At 33.0% G+C, this 23,560-nt stretch overlaps 1 protein-coding gene across 4 annotated transcripts in view; it reads right to left on the reverse strand.

Annotated features, from left to right (window-relative positions):
- The window catches only part of LOC134848357 (uncharacterized), a 117,573-nt gene that overhangs the window by 1,885 nt on the left and 92,128 nt on the right, over positions 1 to 23,560 (reverse strand). For 2 of the 4 annotated variants that reach the window (XM_063865766.1, XM_063865763.1), the window contains 4 exons: positions 10,528 to 10,685; positions 10,202 to 10,361; positions 6,755 to 6,817; positions 4,769 to 5,046 (listed from right to left, as the gene is read on the reverse strand). In XM_063865766.1, coding sequence (XP_063721836.1) covers positions 4,769 to 5,046; positions 6,755 to 6,817; positions 10,202 to 10,361; positions 10,528 to 10,685 — 659 coding nt within the window. The remainder of the gene's footprint in view (positions 1 to 4,768; positions 5,047 to 6,754; positions 6,818 to 10,201; positions 10,362 to 10,527; positions 10,686 to 23,560) is intronic. The other 2 variants (XM_063865764.1, XM_063865765.1) reach the window with 2 other exon arrangements.

The raw sequence follows: 23,560 nt of genomic DNA on the forward strand, positions 1-23,560 counted from the left end.
AACAAAATCAAGCCTGAAGAAAACTTCCTACAAGAAAAACACCAAGATTTATATAAGAATAATCAACATAGCAAATTGATAGTTTGAAAAGAGATGCAATCAAAAATAATACTGACATGTTTTTCAAAAAAAATCTCAATTTTCAAACTTCAAAGAAAAAATAGATGGCGTTAAAACCTTTTAAATTTCAAGAACAATTTATGATTAACACTTTTTTGATAAAATTAACCCAATTTGAAAAAGTCTGACTTTTACTGTTTTGCAGCTTGATAGCCGAGTTTGATTTCATTTTAACAGAGAAAAAAATTAAACAGAAATAACCCTGGTCGTATGAAGACGAAGCCCTGAAGATTCCGACTGCAATATTAGGTCTATGGACTAATGTTCGCTTTCAAAAAAATTGATGATATTCACAAAAAGATACAAAACTTGAGAGAATCTTTTGAAGTATCCCCAAATGCTATTTAAAGTTCAAAGATCTAATTCGCAAGTATTATAAAACCAAATAGCATAGCTCAATTCAAATGACGCGTTAATACGGCAAAAATTGAAATAGCGCGCTAATTGTCCCGAATCGCCATTTTTAAATTCCTATAACTTTACGAAAAATATCTTTAGGTGAAATATTTTTTAAACCTTTGCTCAAGACAGCAATACCTTTCAGATACAAAAAAAACGCCCAAAATGGCGTATTTAAAATCGAAATTTGCCTGGAGAATTAAAACCCATCCGAACACAAATACTCCGTTAATTGATTTTCTACGATTTGGCGTGAATTGTTCCCACTACTTTCAAAGAAAAGGACGGAATATTTGTTCTCGTTCGATTTTTCAATTAGTCTGTCTTATTAAGAGTCAAAAAGCAAAAAGACCCGGAAAAAAAACAAGCAAAAAACGATCATGACATATAAAAAAGCCCGAACCAGATTAATCGAATTTTAAAAAGACGGGCTATGTTTTTATGAAAAAGCAAGATTTTGGAAAAACTAAACGAGTTCATTATAAAATTGATATTCGAATGAAGGAAGGTCTAAATCTAACTTTTAACCGAGTCATCATCACTGGTTTATTTTGAAAAATTTCATCACCTTCACTCGTACGAAATATCGTAAATACAATCATTAAAATTTCTGAAAACAATTCCAGAAGTCTCTCGGTAGCTTGAGCGACCCCTTTAGCACTGGAAGCAAGCTGTTTTCCGAGATATGCCTGCTACAGAAAAACATTTTGGGCCAGTGGAATAATAGTCGATAGATACGCGCCAATCATGTTTTGCCATACAATTGATGAGATATATGTCGGCTATTTTACCACCTAGTATTGCAAGGCAAATGTAAGCGAGAGTAAAACACAAATGATGAAAATCTTACTAGTGTTCAAATGATTACTTTCCTTTGGGTAATTCAATTGAAGTTACAAATATTTGCAAGTATTTGGGAGTGTTTGTAGATAATAAAAATAATTCAAACTACACGTTGAACACGTATGCAAAAAATTGACCACGTTTTCAGACATTGCGCGGAAGGCCTGAGATTTCTTCTCTAAACAACCGATTCTTTAGCTCTACAAATCTTATGTGAGCCAGACAATCTGTTATGGTATACTAATTTTGGGTAATACGTTCCAATCTCAACTAACTGAAACCTGATTAGAGCAATGTTTTTAAACGTAGACATAGACAAATAAATAAAATAATTTGATGTACGAAAACAACTTACTCAACGTTTTTGTTTTACTTTTTCGAACTGTTCAAGTATCTATTCAATGTAATGCGACAAAACAAAGAACGGTTTTTTTTTATCTTAAATTTATAAGGAACAACTTGGACCACGTACGAGGAGCAAAACGAAAGACATCACTGCAATTACGAAATTTCCGACAACTGCTCAGCAAAGATCACTTTCTGTAAGGGTAGTACAGGCTTTTAATTACTACAAACAAATTGATTTGAAACATTCCTGGATATCCTCTCCAGTACTGCTCTTTAGGATTTCCTACCAGGGGTATAAAATAGCTCTTGATTTATGCTTGTAGTTGGTAAAATGATTCAAATTCAAAAGTATAGTGCACATAATTGAATGCAAATTAAACAATTCTAAGAACAGTGGGCCAATACATCTGAGCGTAAAGCTAGAAATATGTCGGCCAGTTTGGCCTAGGTTCGAGCCTTTATAGTCTGCGTTTATAGTCTACCATACTGTCACCGAATTTACAGAACATTCTAACTCTGCGTGAAGCAGAATTTCTAGAAAGCAAAGTTTAATAGTTTTTTTTAACTATTCGATACAAACCTGATCACTAAAAAAAAAAAATTGTCTCAAGGACAATTACCAGTCTTCCTGAGCTTTCCTTCAAATGAATTTCAAAAAACGGTCAATATTAAAACCAACTTTAGTTTAGTTATTGCCCCGATAATTGATAATCTCGTGTTCAATTTATTTACCGAGATATACAGAAAAAAAAGATAGTTGTCATTGATCATCTCTTTAAAATTGGAAGATTGTGCGCACATTTTGGCACCCAACAAAAGATTCATTGATCGTTATTTTTCGAGTTAATTGTTTTTTTTCGAATTCTGTTGAGATCTTAAAAAAATCTTGAAAGTCAAATCGCGAAGTAAATTTGAGCCTTAATAAACTTTAAGACATTTCCTAAAGAAACACGAAAAAAACATTGCAACTTATATAAAAGTCTGATTTAAGTTCATCGACTCTTAATAAGGCAGCGAAACAGAAAAAAAATTCTGTTTTTTCGAAACAAAACTTTAGGTTACTTTTTTGATTAAATTATCGCAATTTGAGAAAATTCAATCGTAGATAAAAAAATTTATAGTTTTTATTAGACGTCTGAGAATTGTGTCTCAAGTCTACTTTTTTAGTGTTCGATGGTGGAGTTTGCCTTTCTACTAAAAACATAAGGAGCTGAGCTTAAAAAGAAATCAAGAGCAGAATGCAAAAAAAATGAAATTTAACGAGTAATTTACGTTTTTTGGGCCATTTCTACTTCCGTCAGTGGAGAGCGTAGTCTGAATTTTTTAAGGAAATAAAAGTTAGGTTTTTTATCTTGGGATTTTTCCGAAACACGACCCAAATAACACGACACATACAAATATCTTCACTCCGTTAATTGACATTTAAGGAATGTTTAGAAACTGACTCGTGATCTTATATTCTTGAGGTAAGTGTCCTGAATCATGATTTTACTGGATCTTACATTCTTGAGGGTTCGAAAATCTAATTTTTCAGAATTCGCACTATCATTTTGCACATCATCTGCGTGAAATAGTTTTCTCAAGCTCACATATCGAGTCGAGTCGTCAAATGCAATTAGGTTCTTGAAGCTATTTTCAGGAAACGAGTAGCTCTCGATCAGGAATCGATAACAATTTTTTAGAAAAGTGTCTTGGTAGCTTAGATAGTCAAAATTTAAAGCAGTAAATTTTAGAACCCTAAATGAAATTTCATAAAAAGACAATTAAACAGGCTTATGTTACTTTTCAAGAAAAAAAGTGTTAAGTGCAGATAAGAGTTTTAGGGTGAGGCATACCAAGTAGTTTTTTTTAATAACAGGGTAATCAGCTCAGATATGAGCATGCAAAATCTCACCATAGAGTCTCAAAAATCATTAACTTCAAAGTTTACAAAAATTAGGTTTTTCGTTTAATCAACACCATCTATCTCATAGGCAACATTTTACGCTAATCAAATAACCCAATTATCCGAAAAGAGATCAAAATTAAATCAGTTTGATTATTGGTATACAAAAGCTTGCTATACGGTCCCGAAAATTAAACTTGTTGAAATGTTCAATAAATTAGCCTAAGGTTTCTTAGTTTAAATACATAATCTCATTACTTGGTAATACAAAGAAGCTATCAGATAACCAAATCAGGCTAATTTTAGCAGATTTTGTTGAAACAATTTGTTGACCTCTTTTAAGTCATCTATTTGGAAATTTTCAAGCTCCGTTGAACTCCCTGAATAATTGTATTAGGAGAATATTTCGGATCGCCGTTTCTCAGCGCGCACCGCCCCTCTCCCCTCAAAAATAATATCTATGACATAACTCTGCTTTCAGAACATTTCAAGGGCCGGTCAGTCAGAAATGGCTATCGTACAATAGTATCAAATGTGTTGCTAGTGCATTCAAGCATACTTAATTTAAAAAAAAAAAACCCACAAGCTTTTGTTCCATCATTTCTGACCCAAAAACTATTTGCGGTCAAAATGTTGCGGAAGCATTTATTAAGATTAAAAACATAAAACATGAAAAATACGTCATACTTTAAACCATGCTTCTCTGATTTAATAATGATATCATTTGAGATAATGAAATAATCGTGTTTTTTCATCATTATGAGAAAAAAAATTTCTTTTAACCAAGTTCTCTCGGACGGAAAAGGCAAATTTAGCGTACTAAACTTCAAACTGAAAAAATTTTGAGGAAATTGAAATGCAAACAAAAGATAAAGGTGACTTAAATATTCTACAAGCTAAGGCTAGAAAGCCAACATAACCAACTGAAATACTAAAATTCAATCTCATTTTCTTGTCTGCGTGAAAATAGGAAGCTAAGACGCAAGTAGGTCAAAATCTGTGCAAATCATCTAAATTATTCGCATTGTACTCGTTTGTAGGCCAACAAAATTTAGTTTGGCCAAAACGGGCATCACAATTACTCCCCCTTCCCTTCAGCAGGAATAGTTTAAGAAGGATCTCAAGACTTGTGTCCAAATCCACAACTGTTCGAAATTACTGAGCACAATTAACCTCATATTGGAGCTTGCTGACTGTGTCTTCGATATAATCGGCACCCCCTCATTGCGGTGAACAACAGAAGTGGGCAGTGCGGCCGTTATTACACTCGAAGCAATAGCACTCGCCTTTCCATGAGGTTCCTGGGTGGCCCCCTTGCCATTCCTCATCAATTTCGAAGGTTGTTGTTTCTCGTTTCTGGGGTATAGTCCCCCCGTTTTGCTCTCAATTTTAGTTCCCCAAACAGTTGGACTGTCAAATAAATTCGAAGAGGCAGGTATCACCATATTATTCTAAACAGAACAAATGAGCTCGATGAAACAAAACAAAGGTGAAAACGGACTTCAAATCCAGTTGGACAGACACGGATCGTGATTTCTCTTTGCAACATATTCAATGTTTAAGCAACTTACTCGGTTTAAAAACCATTTTGCGGTCAAATCTGAGCTCTGTGGCGTTGGATTTTACCGAGCATTCGTTCATTCTTGAGCAAGAGCAATCAAGACCTGAGCTGTTTCGCACGTTTTTTAATCAAGACATGAATTATCCTGGTTTTATTCCGCCTAACCACTTTTTTGACAATTTTTGATTTACAAAACGGAAAATAACCATTAAGAGTAAAACTGAAGTCTTCAATGGACGCATCAAAATCGCAATTATAGTCATGCTTATAGCTTAAAATACCCATTTTAGCTTTTATTGTTCTTTGTTTTGAATGAACGCTCTGAATTGGATCAACCTCTTACGCATCCCCCAGGCAACTTCTGAAGCCTGATTTCTTCTTCTATCTGACTGATTAAATTACCCTTTCTAATCACACTTGTTTAAAGACAGAGTTCATCCTGTTACTTCTGAAGTTCCCATCAGCAGTCGAAGAGTTAAAAGAGATAGCGTGAAGTGATTTAAGCAGTAAATCATCAAATTAGTTTACTCATTCAAATTACTGATGCTTGTATTCAGAGAGACACTGTGCCGGAAAAAGAAGTGCCGCAAAATTTATTGAAAGAAAAATTGTCACTAGTAAAAAAGGAAGCAAAGCGAAAAATAAAATCGTTTGAGTTCTCAATAATTTTTTATGACCTCCCTTGTTTTGAACTAAATAGTTGGACAGAAAAAAGAAAAAACTATCTAGCCCAGGGGACGCTTCCCTCTATTCTGAGAGCCTCCTTGGCCCTCCTCGTACTTTTTGGATCAATTAAGCATCACTACCCCTCCTCTTTCCAATCTCGCGCAAGGGGGATAAGCTAATTCTACGATACTTGAGGCATGTTTCTACCCACTTGAAGAAAGTTAAAATTGCATCAAATTATGCTCTAAATTCGATACAATCTAGAGAGTGATAAATTGGTCCTACTTTTTTTTCTTCCTTATTTTTTTCCACTGACTCATAAAATATAATAAGCTTTGGACACCATTATTCACAGTTTTGAGTTGGAAAGCGCGCCGTCAGAACTCAATTGGTCCAAAACTTAAATTCGGATTTTAAAAGCTCCACCTTTTAGTTTAACTTCATGGCTAGAAAAAACTTCTAACCAAATTCAGTTAAACTCTCCTAAGTAGAGTTCTCCTATTTTACGACAGTTCTCCTATTTTTATCTGAGAGACTTTATACTGAGATCTAGTTCAATCTGAGATCAACATATACTTTGGCGCACCAATGCTTATGTAAATTCAGTTCCTCCTAACAATTATGATATCAGATTATGGTTTTTATGATAAAAAAATTAAACTAGTAACAATATTTCCAAAATTTTGTACTATTTTTATTAACAATCGCGTAATTGTCAAAACGATCTATTTTTGTCTGTCAAGCTATGAAATGGGGAAAAACTGTTAGAAATGCATCGCAGGAGATAAAACAGCGAATCAGTTTGTTAGTTTTCGATCAGTGGCATTTTTTCCAGATTGAATAGAAATTTGCAAAAAACAGACTACTAATTTAGGAAATTACAGACAATCTGGTAAGTCAGGCAACTATTATAAAGTTTTGAAGCTTTTTACGCGTGCTAAAGTGTCGTGGCGCTCTTGCAACGTCTTCAGAATATACTCTTGCTGAAAACTCAACTGAAATGAATGACAATAATAAATCATTTTTTCTGTTTCCGTGCGCTCATTAATACGTTTTCAATTCTATTTATATGATGGCTATAAAAAAATTGCGTTTACTTATTTGTTTTCGTTCATTTTTGATTACTAGATCACGAACTGAGGCGAAAAAATCAATACCAAAATTAGATGAACATAGCCAACTAACGGTTGGAAAAGAGTAATGAACGCAAGGAAACTGAAAAGAAAACTTTTGAATTTCGTGAAAAAATAGATGGCCTTGAATATCTTTGAATTTGTAGAACAATTTATAATGAAAATTTTATTGTTAAAATTAAACCAATTTGAAAAAACTGGATCAATAGGTAAAACGTTTATTTCGCTGGAAATTTGATAACTAATTTCCATTTTCGAAATCAGAAGTCGATCTCGTTTTTCGTGACCTTTACACTTTTGCTGTTCAATTGTGGAGTTTGCCTTCTTTTTAACAAGGGAAATTCACTGAACTTAAAAAGAAACCACAAGTCAAACCGCAAAAATTAAAATTGAGCGAGAACAAATTTTAAGACTTTTTCCTGAAAAAAAATCAGCAAGACCTATATAAGAGTACTCACTACGTTCATTACTCTTAAAAACAGATTTGCTTGAAAAAAATATGATTTAACGGTAAAACATAGAAAACCCACAGTTGAAAGAGTTTCAGGGAACTTGAAAAAAAAATTCTAAACCATTTTTCAAATTTCGAACTTCGGGGTAAATGCTCTTTGAAATTCAAAAATCTTTTAAACTCAAGAATCTTTTGAGCATACACTTATTTTAAATGAAACGAACCCAATTCGAGAAAACTTGTTCATAGGGTACTTTTTATTCGGCTGCAAAATCCAAACATAGCCAATCGAAGATTGGAAAAGAGTAATGAAAACAAGTAGACAAAAAAAACAGACTTTGTTGAAAAAATCTCAACTTTCGAATTTAAAAGAAAAAAATAGATGCCATTTAAGCTCCTTGAATTTCCAGAACGATTTATGATTGCGAAAAAGCATCGCGACCTATAAATTCTTCACTCGAATCTTGATGACAATTTTAGACTTTTTAAAAAAGGGCCCGAAAACTGCAGAGAAACACTGTCTGAAAACTGCAAAAATTGGTGACAGAGTGCAGCCATCGCGCGGGGACACTTCATGCCTGAGGAAAATGTTGCTCTTTACCTAGCAGCCTTACTAATAGCAACCATTGGTTCCATCAAAAAACAAGCTAAACATAGGCAAAGCGGAGCTTCGTATCACTTGCGATACAACACAAACATAAAAATTGAACTTTTTGTAAGTCTCGGTTGAAGTTTTTTTAAGGGAAAAATGCCAAAAAAATGAATCTTAAATTAGCAACAGAAGATAGTAAAACTAAAAAACTTTGAGCAGCCACAAGTTGAGCCGAAAAAAAAGATTTTGTAAAATTGTCCCCTCTGAAACCACTTGCACTTAAAAATTCAATGAAAAATGCTAACAAACTCGAAAAAACCGCGATAAGATAACTACACCGACAGCCTATGAGCAGACACAAGTTGAGCAAAAAAATGGTTTTATAAAAAAAATTTCATGTCCCCCCTGAAAATATAATAAGCACTTGCACTTGTAACTTAAATGAAGTTGCTTATGAAACAAGACAATTCTGTGATAAAACTACTGAGCCCAAAGCCTTTGAGCAGACACAAGCTGAGCTGGAATTATAAGAAAAAAAGTCCCACCTGAAAATACGTTGAACAAAACATGCACCTGCAACTACAATGAAAATTGCTAATAGCACAAATAAATTTCGTGATGTGGCAACTAAGCCATATAAATTTGAGCAAACAAAGAAAAATCCGAAGTTTACCGAAAAAATATGTCATCGGAAAAATTTGGAAACGAGATTGTCATAAAAATATTTTGAGCGATAAAATTGTTTGAATTTTGAACTTCAACTGACATTATTTATTCAAATTAAAACTAATCATTTTTTGACGGAAAAAAATTTGTCATCGGAGAAAAATTGGACAAGAAATTGTCATAAAAAATTTGAGCAATAAACTTTTTGAATTTTAAACTTAACATCATCCCACCTGATTTATTGAAAAAAAAACTTTATTTGACGTTAAGTCGATAAAAAACAGTTCTACTACATCTACAAAACATAAGCCGAAATCATTTAGGCCAAAAAAATTTCCAGGCACAAAATTTAGAAAAAAAACGAAAAATACACCAATCATGGATAGCAAACTTACAAACTACCGGAGTTAATCAAAAACACTTCTAATTTATAACTACAATGAAAACTGCTTATATCCCAAAAAATGTGGTGTGGAAATTAAGCCGAAAAATCATAAGTTGACAAACAGCAGTCAGACTATTCAATTTTTCAGGAAAACAACTCAATTTCTGAAAAAAAAGTCCGGCCGGGACTCAAACCCTAGGCCATAAGGTGCTAATGTAACGTTATTACCTCCTAACTAAAAGGAAATGGACCTGGATTTTGCTAAGGTTCGACAATAAAGCCACATCAATTTCATACAAATGTATAAGAAAAATTGTTTACGGAAGAAAAAAGTTTTACGGCAGCCATAATGAGGCGTAAACCAAGCGTCGAAAATAAGCAATTAAAGCGTGTATATAATTACGATTTTGAGTAAAAGTAACTAGTCGCGGTTTACCAAAATTTCAAAATCGAGCTTGAAAGCAACGGAGGATGAACAAATTTAGACGAGCAGCCGTGGTTAAGGTATCGGATTTGAATCCCGCTTCGGAGGGTGCCTCAGTGTCATCCGCTTCCTCAAGGTGGGACAGTCTGCGGCAAAATGGATGAAATCTCTCCTCCCCACGGAAAAAAGGCCCAAGGGTGAATGGTGGGATTCGAGCCGGGGGCCTTATAAAAAACAAAAAAATATAGCACTATATCGAAAGCAATTGAAAAAAGATGACACAGAGGCGAAGCAGCACAGAGATAAAGCCGCGAATAAACCAGTAATCTACTGCTGCTTGGATTATAAAATTATCCGGCATACTTTAATATTAACTAACAGTCAGCAAATAATTCGCCTCCATATTTAACGCTATTTGCAAACGCCAAAAAAATAGAACTAAATGAAAAAAAAAAACAATCTTAACACGCAAGCGTTGCTTGTTTAACTTATCTCGTGGAAACAGGAAAAAACATCCGGTGGAAACAGGAAAAAACTTCAGTTGGATAAAAGTGGCCTTTTAGTATCATTCTCGTGTAATCGAAAGTCCAATCGCGCAAAATCAAGTTTGATGGTGAACAACTTATAACGACTTTTTCGTAAGAAAACAACACGACTTATAAAAATGTCTTACACTTAATAAATCAAAAAGATCGTAAATTTTTTTCAAAGGGTGTTAGGTCAATTACCTTCAACTGTTTTTCCCTCAGTCTTTCCTCTGTGAATAGAGGGAACCCTTTGCTCGTTCTGGTACCGTATGGATTGAGAGCGGCACTTCTGCTCACGGCACTGTTAGCACTTCCGCTGCCCATACATTTGATTCCCATTTTGGCCGGCACCATCAATTGACTACAGTAAACGAAGTTTTTTTATTCTCGGAGAAACCAATCATGTCAAAACTACCACGGAGGCGAAGCTGCACTTTGCAAACACAAGCATATTTTATTTTTCATGATTATTGATAAATTCGTCAACCGCACAAAATATATTTTAATCAATAAACAGTGGTCCTTACCTGGGGTTTGATGAGGAAGACGAAGACCCGTTGATTGGTGGTTTGTGGTTGTTGAACAAAGTGTAAGAGAGTTCGTTCACCACTGCACTTGCTCTCGCCCCCATCGAAGAAGTCAAAGCTGGTGCAGACAATTGAACTCCTCCGCCGTTTGAGTTGCCCTAGAATTAAGCCATCTGAATCTTCACTTGATTTTAGTCAACTTTTTACTGATGCAAACTAACTTAGTTTCATGCTAGCTAAGATTAAAATGTGAACGAACTAACTCAGCTTCAGACTAGACTAGTTTCCGTCCTGAAATCTTACAGCTAACTTTTCCCGTAGCTATAATCACAGGCTTTTTTCTAATTCTTGTACACAGAGGCGCAACAAAAAGTAGCTATATAAAATGCAAAAGGAAAAAGTAGAAATAAACCTCGAATTAGTAAAAAAAAAATTCGGTTACGTCGCGGATTCGAACCTACGACCTAGAGATTATGAGTCTAACCACTTAACCAAGGAGGCTTAATCGGCCACAGACACACTTACCACTCAGTCACAAACACTAGCCACAAAATAAAGCAGAGTACATATGCTCTGCAATTTCCAATGCTACAGTGAAATTTCCATATAAGTGAACTATTTCAATGAACACTTTTATTTGCTAGTTAGGTTCAAGCAGTTCACACTAAAACAAGCAAATCACACTAAAAAAAATAAAGATCGCAAGCTGGCTTGTGTGAAAAATGGGTCATAAGGTTTGAAAAACAAAAAAAGGAAAAAATCATAGAGCAGCTTCAACTTTTTCCTTATCCAGTTAGTGTTACTATGTAGAAAACTCATTTGCCACTTGCTAAAATTTTATCAGTAGAAACCTCTTCATGTGGCACTGACTCGAAAACACGCGTTTCACGTAACAACATTTTGATTTCTTAGTGGTATTAAATTTGAGTCAATTGAAAAAACAAAAAAAGTTCAACAAGGATAGCCAGTTGCTGTACTTTTAGCACAGAATTTTCCGACTAACTTTTTTTCAAATTAGAGTTAGTTTTTTGATTGTGCGTATATGATAAAAGAACTATACAAACGCGGGGAAAGTTAGGGAATTAGAAAAAGCGACAATGTTGTCTTCAAAAATTTACTATAAAATGAAAAAAAAAACTTTAAAAAACAGAGTTATTTTTCTACTTCATTAATTTTTTTTATAAAACATCCTTGTTACTCGATCGAAAATACAATTTTGATTCGAATTATCTGGGAAAAATGAGCAACAACGGAATCTTCAAGCGCGCTTTTCTCAAATTGGGTTAAGGTTAGACAAAAAAGGAACAGAACAAAGTGCTTTGAATGTCACCAGATTTAAGATGACGCATTGTTTAATGCTGAGCACACCAAGTTAATTAAAGAGAAATTTATATCACAAGGATCCTCTTACACAGCCCAACAAAGTTCTATAAGAGCAAAATCTCCAAAACAAAGCGCAAAACGTGTGAAATTTATATATATATATATATATATATACTATTTTTGGCAATCAAGAAAAAACACTTTCTCTTACAGAAGTTTTTGGAGATTTAACCCTGTGTTTTTCCTTTGGTCCGAATAATTGAAATCAGCTTCAATTTCAACCCGGTTTTTTGCAGCACTGGAAAATTCTCTAGATTCAATTTTAATTTTAATTCGGCTTGGTGTGATAAAGAAATCTGAGCAAAAGCGTAGAGCTTATGCATTTTCGCCAGTTATGTGAAATATACAAATGGGAAAACAATTTTTGAAGACAAACAAAAAAATCGAAAAAAAAATTAATTTTTTTAATAACTTTTTAAAAAAATTTTCCCAAATAATTTTTCAAAACTTTTTGATTCCTAAGATGAAGCTATTAAGTCCAAAAACTAACTTCATTAGGGTAAAACTTAATTTTCAATGCTTAAATTAAGCATAAATAAGCTAATGTAAGCCTGCTCACTAGCTCGAAATTAGACGAAAAATCAAAATTTCAAACCGGTTTTTCTCGACACCGGTAAACTTTTTGAAATTTTTGATGTCGTTCGAATCACGACTGAAAGGGCTTTAATATGATATATCACTCAACGCAGTCCGATCATCATTTGTAAAACAAAAAATAAAAAAATAAAACACACCCGAATACAAAGTTCTTCCCCATTTTCAATGTTCGGAACAAAAAAACTGCAATCACGACTTTTAGGGCTTTTGATATGTTTTATCACTCTACCCCTTCCGATAAGTATTTGTGGTACCTGATTGCGAGGGAAATATTTTTTTTTTCAGAAAAGCAAGCCGATGACGAAATCCTGTCCGCTTTGAGTTGTGGGAACAATAACAAACATAAACGGACAGTTGCAGAAGAGTAAATGCACACAAATAAACAGAAAAAATACTGACTTTTAAGAATTTTAAGAATAGTTTAAGAATGGCAATTTTTTGGAAAAAAACACAATTTGAGAAAACTAGATCAAAAAGGTTGGGGCTTCTGAAAAATAAATTGCATTTTCAAAAACATAGGCGCTACGCGCAATACACCGAAGGCATAGAAACTGAAGCAAAAACCAAACAACTTGAACAACTAATAATTGAAGAATAACAGTTCTAGAACAAAAAATCGTACTAATACATGTATACACCAAAATTTTGCTATATCGAGAAAGAGCCTGAAATAACAGTTCTAGAACTAAAAATCGTACTAACACATGTATAGGTTAAATTTTTGATATATCAACGAAGATCATAAAATAACACTTCTAGAACTAAAAATCGTACTAACACATGTATACACCAAAATTTTACTATATTGACAAAGGGCCTGAAATAACAGTTCGTGAGCTAAAAATAAATAAAAGCAAAAGTGAAATGTACAAATAATTAAAAAGACATGAAAAAATAAATATGAACAAATAACCAAACAAACAGACCCATAATATGAATAAATGAAAATAAATAAATGAAATAAATACACATACATAAATAATAAAAGCAAAACTAAATGAAAGAAAGAATAATTAAATAAATATAGAAATAAATATCAACAAATAAACAAAACACACCTGATAAATAAATAAGCAATAAAAAAATAAATCAATACATAAATAAATAAATAAATACATAAATAAATACATAAATAAATAAATAAATAAATAAAAGCAAAAGTGAAATGTACAAATAAATAAATAGGCATGAAAAAATATATATGAACAAATAACTAAACAAACAGACCCATAATATAAATAAAGGAAAATAAATAAATTAAATAAATACACACGCAGAAATAATAAAAGCAAAACTAAATGAAAGAAAGAATAATTAAATAAATAAACAAAACACGTGATAAAAATAAACAAAAATAAATATGTACATACATAAATTATAAATAAATATAAGCAAACTAAACATAATTAAATAAATAGAAGAACAGATAATTAAATAAATAAAGATGAACAAATAAAGAAACAAACATACGCAATCACGTGACATAGCGCGATATAGTCCAGCCCACATGATAATTGATAACTGTGGACGTTATTTGTCGACACTTGACAACAGACAACATTAAAAAAAAAACCCGTTACACGATACCATAACACCTTGACTAAAGTCTTCGGTGTAACTAGAAGTCGATCACGTTTTTGTTACCTGTACACTTTCGCTGCTCGATGGTTGAGTTTGTCTTACTTTTAACAAAGGAAATGAACTGAACTTACTTTTAACAAAGGAAACTTGTCTTACTTTTTAACTTGTCTTACTTTTAACAAAAAAAATGAACTGAAGGAACAAAATCAAAATTCGAACCGTGAATAAGTAAGTTTGAGCCTGAACAAATTTTAGGATTTTTCCAAAAAAATAATCGCGACCTATATGAGTTTGAACTATGTTCATCGACTCTTTAAAACAAACAAAATTCGCCCTAAAAAACTAAAAATGGCTATCAAATCCATAAAAACTGCAAAAAGCTACGGCGCTTTTACTTGAATAAAATATCATTTGACAAGATGCAAAGGAATATGTTTGCAAAACAAAACTGAAACTTTTATTAAAAAACAAATAATTGCGCATCAAAACCCGACCAATCAATAGCAGCTAGTTTCTGTGCAAGGTCATTTTGTAAACTGAATATTAAGGCGCCATCTGTAATAGATTAGCAAGTTAAACACGTGTGTTCAACTTAATTTGAAAAAAATGCAGCCCTGAATTATTTTGTGAACATTATTTCAACTGCTGTACTGGACGGACACAAATTGATAGTAGGATAATCTTTCGTTTGACTAAAACAGTCTCAGTACATCAGAAACTACAAAATTAAAAAAAAAATCAGCACAGCCAAAAGCTCAAAACCCGATCAAACAATTTCAAAATAAACGCAGAATCGAGTCACAAAAACATTTTTGTGACTTTCATGAAAAACTTAACAAAAAAACGTTTACTAGTATGTCAGAGAAATTCCCATTGTTTTGATATAATTCTTCCGTTATTAATAATAATTAGATAACCTATATAAACCAGAATTAAATTTATCAAACTAGCTGGGCGGCCGGCCCCTCTCTGCAGCGGTGTACCATGTGTTTCTCCTCCAACTTAACGGCATCTCAACTTAAACATAATTTTAATTGGAGCATTAGGTCATATGACAATGGCAGCAGCAATATCTTATCCGAACCCGATCAGTTCTTCTTAAAAAAGGAAAAATGCTTTAGGTTATCCGGTCATCACAAAGAAAAATCAAAAATTGCAGCTTCATTCATTAAAATCTTTTTTATATTATACTCCGCAGGAAAGATACCATAATTAAGTTATGCGTACTTCAATAAATGACCTTTCCCTCCACCTACACCTAAATGATCGACCAAGAAATGATTCAGGGAAAAAAATTGACCGTGCATACTAAATACTTTTCTCACTTTAAATAATACCAAATTTGAGACAAAAGGTAGTCTCCTGCAGAAATGCCTAATTTGAATATTTCCTACTTCAGTTTTGTCCACCGTTGTAACTTCCTCATCACGTGACTACAATATCCTGGTTAATATTATTTTCTCTAAATTTGATATTACAGGAAGTGCCGCCTAATTGTCAACCCTGCGATCTGTCAATAAGACAATAAGACGGCAGAATAACTTTAACAAAGTTTTTATTACACAGAGGCAATGCTGTTTTTCGCTAATAATTGGTAAGATGGGGCTTTAAAATGCAAGAAAATACAAACCTAAGCTTTGAAACCTCAAAAATCCAGAGATAAAGTCTAATATCTCCGTAACCGAGTCAGAGAGCCGTCTTTCAACATCAGCCACAAATAGAGCGGAAAAAACCTATGCTATTGAACTGCCAATATGAATTAAAGCAACACAAATATATTACAATTGAGCACTAAATGGTTTGCAAAAAATGGGCTCATATTATAATATAAATTAACTTGAGGAAACCGGAAAAAAGCTATAAATTTCGTTGACACTACGTTGGCAAAACTATCGAGGTACAAAAATTAATACTGGCTCAATAAAAACTTTTTCATTGCACTTCACTGGTAATTCTAAAAACTTATCCGCTTTTGAAACAAAATACCATTTTTGAAAATGACTGTATCTGTGAAACTACTTCGCAAATACATCTAAGTGAATTGTTATTATTATTAGAATTTATCAAAAAGCGAATTATGTCGAAAAGTAATTAATATAAATAACAGATGAGCGCGCTCCTAAAAAAGCCAAAAAAATAGGGAAAGAGTGGGATTTTGAACAGAAAACTTACAAACTTCTCTTTTTTATGAATTGCTTGAAAATCAAATTAAAAATTCACTTCAATTTCAGGCTTCAAGCTTTTTATATTTTTTCAAAAACAAAAAATCAAGTGGAAAGACTAATTTCGAAGTCATTTATAGTTTTTTCAATGAGTTGATCTTAAGTGATTAATCACAGTAAGTTTTTTATGTTCAATTTTAACTAATATTATATCCGATGATAAATTCTACACAGAGGGGAAGCTGCGCTTTGCAAACACAAGCGAGGAAAATGCAAAATTGGTCTAAACAGGCATCACATTCTAACATCTGCTCCACGGCCACTTGTTGGTAATTTTACTACTACTACCTACCAGTAAGGCAGCTACAGTTTCTATCAAATTGCCAATCTTATACAGCAAAAATTCGACCAAACAAAGATAAAACTATTTAAACGTTCCAGATTTGAATACCAGGATGTCATAGAATATTAGGAATCTCACGTCCTCATTTCTGCGCCACGGACGCTTGGAAGTAAACTAAAGGCTCAGTTAATGATGGATCTACTTACTCTAACAGATACATTATGCTGATGCGGAAATGCGTTGATTTCAAAAATCGAAAAAAATGACTTAGCGCTATACCCTAGCGTTTCTCTGCTTAAGTAGGCAATTAACCGCTTATTTAAAGGAGAACACTACTAATCGCTCTTTCAATTGAATCTTTATCTCAAATTTGACAGGGTAGTTTGCGAAAAAAAGGTAAAAAAATATTCCAAAAATTGATGAAAAATGCAAAAACTTTCGACTTTTCCTAAATTCATAAAATTTTCTCTGGTAAAGCATGGGAATAACCTCTGCTTTCCACATCCTGAATTTACGATTGAAAATTTCCGCACCCTGATTTTCTAAGATTGAACCTTTAATATCAGATTTAGCTAGTAGCTTTCGAGATTAGTGCCGAAGTTTCTAAAAAAAAGACGGAAAAAATTTGAAGTGGATTTTTTTCGAAGTCCATTTCAGCTCTTTTACAGGAGAAAAAAAACAAGGTAAAACAAATAATGCGCATAAAATCTAAGCACGATGTTAGTTTTGATGAAGTGTCAATCTCAGAATCAGCAGGTTTGTTTTTGAAAAAAAAAATATTAACTTACCAAAAAACGGGCAAAATTTCAAAAATTGGACATTTTCTAAGGCCACATTTTTTCAAAACGTATAGCCGCTTGTGCAGGTAAGATTTGCATAACTAATATTTTTTCTTTCAGTTGAACCTTTGATCTCCGATTTGACAAGGAACTTTTGAGAAAAGTTTTTAATATTAAGCTAAATGTCAAAAAAATGGGCTTGTTTGAGGCCATAACTTTTTTCTAGGAAAGTTGGATAATAGCCACTTGAGACGGGGAGATACCCAAAAATCCCCCTACTGAAACTTCCGAAGGCCGTAAAACATGCGACAAAATGAAACATAGCCAACTGACAGTTGAGAAAGAATAATGAACTCTAGTAAACAGAAAAAATACTGACTTGTTTCTTATAAGAATCTCAACTTTCTAATTCCAAACAAAACAGAAGCCATTAAAGCTCTGCCTTTATAGAACATATTACATTTGGACAATTTGATAAAAGTAACCCAATTAAAGGAAACTGGATCAAAAGGTAAAATTTTTATTTCGCTGGGTAAACTGATGAATAAAACCCATTCTAAATTAGAATTCAATCACGTTTTTCGTGACCTTTAAAGATTTGCTGTTCAATAGTTGAGTTTGCCTTCCTATTGACAAAAAATGAAGTGAACTTAACAAGAAACCAAAGTCAAACTGCGAATTAACATAATTGAGCTTAAACAAAACACCAAGACCTATATAAGAATACTAACTACGTTCATTACTCTTTAATGAACGTGCGGAAACTGTTCACGCTTTTTTTGCGCCATTTCCACGTTCGTATTTGGAGAGCGCAATTTACGTTATTTTCAGCAGATGAATTTCAATTGAAATCAAAAGGTGCACTTATACCTACGTGCATTCATAAATACATTAATATGCATGAATGCACATCCCTACTTATTAGAGCACTTTTAGATTTTTTCATGAAAGAAAACAAAAAAAATCACCACGACCTATATAAGAGTCTTCACTATTTTCATTACTCTTATAAGAGACTATCAAAATATGCAGGCATATAGAAGAAGAGCCAGTTTTTCTATTGGTACAAATTTTTTGGAAATCGGTGCAGTAATTTTTTTTAAATTGAAATTTCTGCGAGAAAAGTAAAAAAAAAAATTCCCAAGCAACGCAAAAAAACGAAAAACAACAAACCCCATACATTTTCAAACAGGTCTTAACACTACCAAAATAAAGCAGCAACGTATGCCATTAACTTTTTAATGCTTAAATAAGCTTAAATATGATTAAATTGAAAAATACCGAAAGTGCCCCCAAATGAGCAATTTTATTGCGACTTAACTTAGAAAAAATTTTTCATAATAATACATTAAGCGTCGCTTGTGTAAAAAAGTTAAGCAAAAAAATAAAAATTGCAAAAATAAATATTTTGTCTCTTATTTTTTGAGCAAAAACTACAGGCGTCCTCAGCGAGATGTATTCAATATAAAACTTTATTCCTTATTTTATTCTAAAACCATATTTTATTCTAAAACCATTTCCAAAAACATGTGAGACTTGGGTTGCTTGCTCATCATGGGAAAATGGATTAACAGTACTACTCCTCCTCCTCCTCCCCTCCCCTTAAGGGGGAGAAGATGAAAATTTTATAAGATAATATAGAATATCCATATCGAATAGTTTGTGGGTGTAGACAATATTGAAAAACTATAAACTTTGGAAAATATCGAAGACCAATTGTGATATTTGGGCGTAGGAAAATAATAGGACCAATTAGCTAGACTCAATTCAATTTCTAACGATTTTGTTGTGCGGGATAATTCACCATACATAAATAATTGGTGTTACGCTTTCAGCATTATGAATGAAAATTTCAAATCGCGCATAAATTAGTCCAGAGCATGGCCAATTTGCAAAAAAATGATCGGAGGTAAAATAGCGTTTTCAATTTCATTCCAGGGAGTCGATATCTTTAATGGGGTATACAAAAAATTTGTTAATAACTATTATTTCGATTGCCAAAAATTAACTGAATAAAAAAGCCACACCAAGTATGAATATTCCGTTCTCTTCGAAAGTCGAAACAAACGAATGTTACCCAAGCTCGGCGTCATAATTTCCTCTTTACAAACAATTAACTCAGCAATTTGTCAAAATTTCTTCTATATTTCGCTCCAAAACAACAGTATTCAAACCAATTGTCACCAATTCACAAACAACTCAATATTTTCAAATATCATCAATTTTCGCCACTGTTGCAAACACTTTCAGCTTCGGTAGTGTTTTACCTCAGCACGGTTGAACGCAACCAGGGTATGTTTATCTAAGACCAAGATTCTAACCGGTGTGCTCTTCAAACAGTAAGCCAAGCAAAATTTTTTATAAAAATTAGGGGCAGTATAATAAACCATAATCGGCTATTGTTAATATATATTTATATTTGTATCTTTCCTTTTAGATATTTATTTTGATGTTACAGGGGTGCAGGGATGCAGGGAAAGTCAGATCAAGTTAATATCTTTCCCCAGATAGACCAAGTCAAGATTCTTCCTCCAAGTGTTCAATTTAACTTAAATTTGCTAACAGCTGCATGCAAAACGCTCTATTCAGATTGGCTGAAAATTCGAACTCAGAAGCAAGTTAACATCCTCTTCTCTAATCGGCTTTTGGGGGAGGGGGATGTTAACTTGGTCCGGAGAGTCATAATTTCCGCCTGTTCTTCAACTGGGACATTGTCGAAAAAATAAGCTTCAATTTCTAATCTAATGGTCAATTATTTTCAAAGCTGGTGCTCCGACTCTGCTCTTTTCAGTGAGCTAGCTCTTGCTTAGATTGTGTCAATATTGGAAAATTACAATTGGCATTAGGTTACTTCATGGGATTTCATGATCTTACTTTCCAGAATTTATCAATTATGGCTTCTAATTTACTGACGCAAGTCTTATTCTCGTTTCAAAGTTATTTAGGCAATAAGAAAAACCACTGAAAATTTCAAGGCCAACTGTCACATCGCGTCTTAGGCTTGATTGTTTGATGAGAAAAATCCAGCTCAGTTTTCTTTAAAAAACTGCCTAATTATGAATGAGTTAGGAATGAGTAATGCTTTATCTCATATTGATTCCATGCTAATTAGAGCTTAAAAAACTATATATTTTTTGCAACAGAAACAAGCACCAATTAAAAAAAAGTCGAAAGAGAATTTCATATACAGGCATGGAAAAAATGCAGTGATAAAAGAGTGAAAACTTCAGAAATTCAACAAAAGACATTCTATAAACTAATTCTCGAATTTTGAGTTTCAACTACACACTACGTGAACAAAACCACGTCCATTTAAAGCTTATTTTTCGCTGCCGTTTTCTATACAACAAAACCATTGCGATGATCTTTATTTTCTTTAGCATAACTGCATCAATTAGCGTTTTTTCATAACCTTTATTAGAATTCTAAAAAACTCCACTTTTGAAATCACAGCGAAGGCAGGTATTTAACGAAGGCCTTATTTCCCTTTTAATATTGAAAACAAAAAAATGAGCTCCAATTTGAAAAATGAACTTATAAAGCAAGCTTCACAAGAAACGAAAAATTAAACAGACAAAATAAACAAGCATGAACTTATTGAAGGAGACAAAAGTTTGTGTTCTAATTTACATCGAGTACTTTCATAAGCTCTTACAAAACAACATGACAGGATTCGTGCAGCATTTCGCACCCAATTTCAGAAAAAAGTGAAAAGATAATAAGAAACATGAACTCCGAATCGACATTCAAAAACACTGAGTGTATCAGGGCGAAGCCCTGAACAACTCGACTACCCGTTGACATCTAAGCAATAATGCTCTTTTGAAAATTTAAAAACGATTTAAATTTCGAAAAAAGAACTGATTGTTTTGCTGATTTTGTTTTGAAAACTATTTCTGTCGATATTTCAATATAAAAATAGATGCGGCTAGCGTCTAGCAACAACTTAACATTTCCTATTAGCTTGCTTCAAAGCTACTTGAAACAATTTCTGAGCGGGATGATTTCGCCGTTTACGAGCTCATAGAATAAAACATATTGCGCGTTATTTGTGCCCAATTAACCAAACTTTCAGAACATTTCAAGCAGCCAAAAGTTTACGAAAAATGATCACAAAGTAAATATTTTTTTAAATTTGAGCTTGAAGCCTCAATACCTTTGAGAAGGTTTAGAAACACCGTTCGAAAGTAACAAAATAAAAAAAAACGAAATTTGTCTGAAGAAAAAACCACTCCGAGCAAAACAAAAACTAAGCTAAATGCTTGCCTCAATTAATTGCCGAAAAATCAGTTTACAGCTTACGCTTTAAAATCACCAAAGATATTTTCCCAAACTGGCAATTTTCAAACCCCCCCCCCCCCCCCCCCCCCCACACACACACACACACACACACACAACTTTACAAAAAATTGTTACAGGTGAAAATTATTTTAAAAAAAATAATTAAAGCCCAGATAGAAAACATATTTTTTAATATTTGATAACAAAAGCTTTCAGATGATACCAACCGTACAAAAATGGCTAGTTATGAAGTCAAATTTGTCTGGAGAAAAATCTCCCGAGCAAAAATAACCCGTCTCTTTCTTCGAGATAATTGTCGTGAAAAAATAAATAAAAATCATAAGGTATGGGAGAGTAGAAACACCCTAAAAGTGAAACGTGATAGACATTTTCAAAATATTTAGACCTAATTCGAAAAGATTTTGAAGCCATGTGATATGGTTATGGTTCTATAAACGACTTTACATGATTAAGTACCGATATCGAACGATTTGAAATAAGGCAGATAAGTATATTCGATGTCAGGTACAAGGGAAAAAAACAATAAGATTGTCATTGGAAAACCGCAGCTGCGTGAAGTTTCGGCAGAGCGGAGGATGGCTTGAAAAAAAATGAGCCACATTTGCAAAATATGAGAAAAAAAGATTTTCAAGAAAGCTATTCAAATCGTGAAAGTTTGAAATATTTCAAATTATCTTGATTCAACTAAAAACGATTCGCAAACAAAACTTGAAGCGATTCGCAAAAAATCTGGCTCTGAATCAAGTTTTTCAACGGATGGAACAATGGAATAATAATGAAAGAATTCAATTTTTAATGAAAAAATTTTTAAACGCTAACTTTCTGAGAATAAAATTGATTGGTTTGACTCACAAAAAAAATAAGACGATGAGCTAGCCATTTAATTAAGACAATTATGAAATATCATGAAGGATGCTGCGAGAAAATAACTTTTTTCGAAGAAACTATTCAAATGGTGACATTTTTTAAATTAGATTGTAGTGGTTCGCTGCTTAAGGGCACAAAACAGGAAAAAAGCACCTTGATTTTAGTAGCTCAACTTTTTCGCCAAAAACTTGAAAACTTTGAAGCCAGCAAAAATAACAATGAGCATAGCCAACAGACAGTTGGAAAAGGGTCAATGAACTCAAGTCATCAGAAAAAAACTTTCGATTTTTGAAGAAAAAATAGAGGACCCAAAACTCTTCTAAGGAAACTGGATCAATAGGAAACGTTGCAAAAAAACTGAAAGAACTGAAAAAATGAGAGATCGCTTGCGCAGTTCTATATGATTAAATAGATCAAGAACTGAAATCAACTGCTAAAAGTAAATTGAAACAAACATGCAACAAATGAGCGTAGAAAAAGAGTTTAGACTGTTTTCCTGCCATATGTAACACTTTCAGGGTTTAAAATCAGGTCGAGGCTCATGGTCGAGGCTCGAGGTTGGCTAACAATGGTCTAAAAAACTCCGAAATTCTTGATACAACCATAAAATGTGATACATTTATTGGCATAAAGAACAAACATTTGAGTCTAACGGGATAAAAAAAACAGCCAACAGACAGTTGGAAAACAGTAAATGAAGGCAAGGAAATTAAAAAAAAAAACTGACAGGCTAACCTCACTAGAATTTCGAAAAAACAACAGACTCGAACTTTAAAGAAATGCATAATCTTAAAGCTCTTTGATTTTCAAGAACAATTTATGAGTGACACATTTTTGATCAAATTAAGTCAATTCGAGAAAACTGGGTCAAAAGGTGAAGGTTTTATTCCGCTGAGAAATCTGAAAATTAAAATTCACTTTCGAAATTACAGGTCAATCTTGTTTTTCGTGACCTTCACACTTTTGCTGTTCCATAGTGTTCGATGGTTTGACTTCCTTTTAACAAAAAAAATGAACTG

The sequence above is a fragment of the Symsagittifera roscoffensis genome, chromosome 6, assembly GCF_963678635.1.
Source record: "Symsagittifera roscoffensis chromosome 6, txSymRosc1.1, whole genome shotgun sequence".
NCBI classification, from domain to species: domain Eukaryota; kingdom Metazoa; phylum Xenacoelomorpha; order Acoela; family Convolutidae; genus Symsagittifera; species Symsagittifera roscoffensis.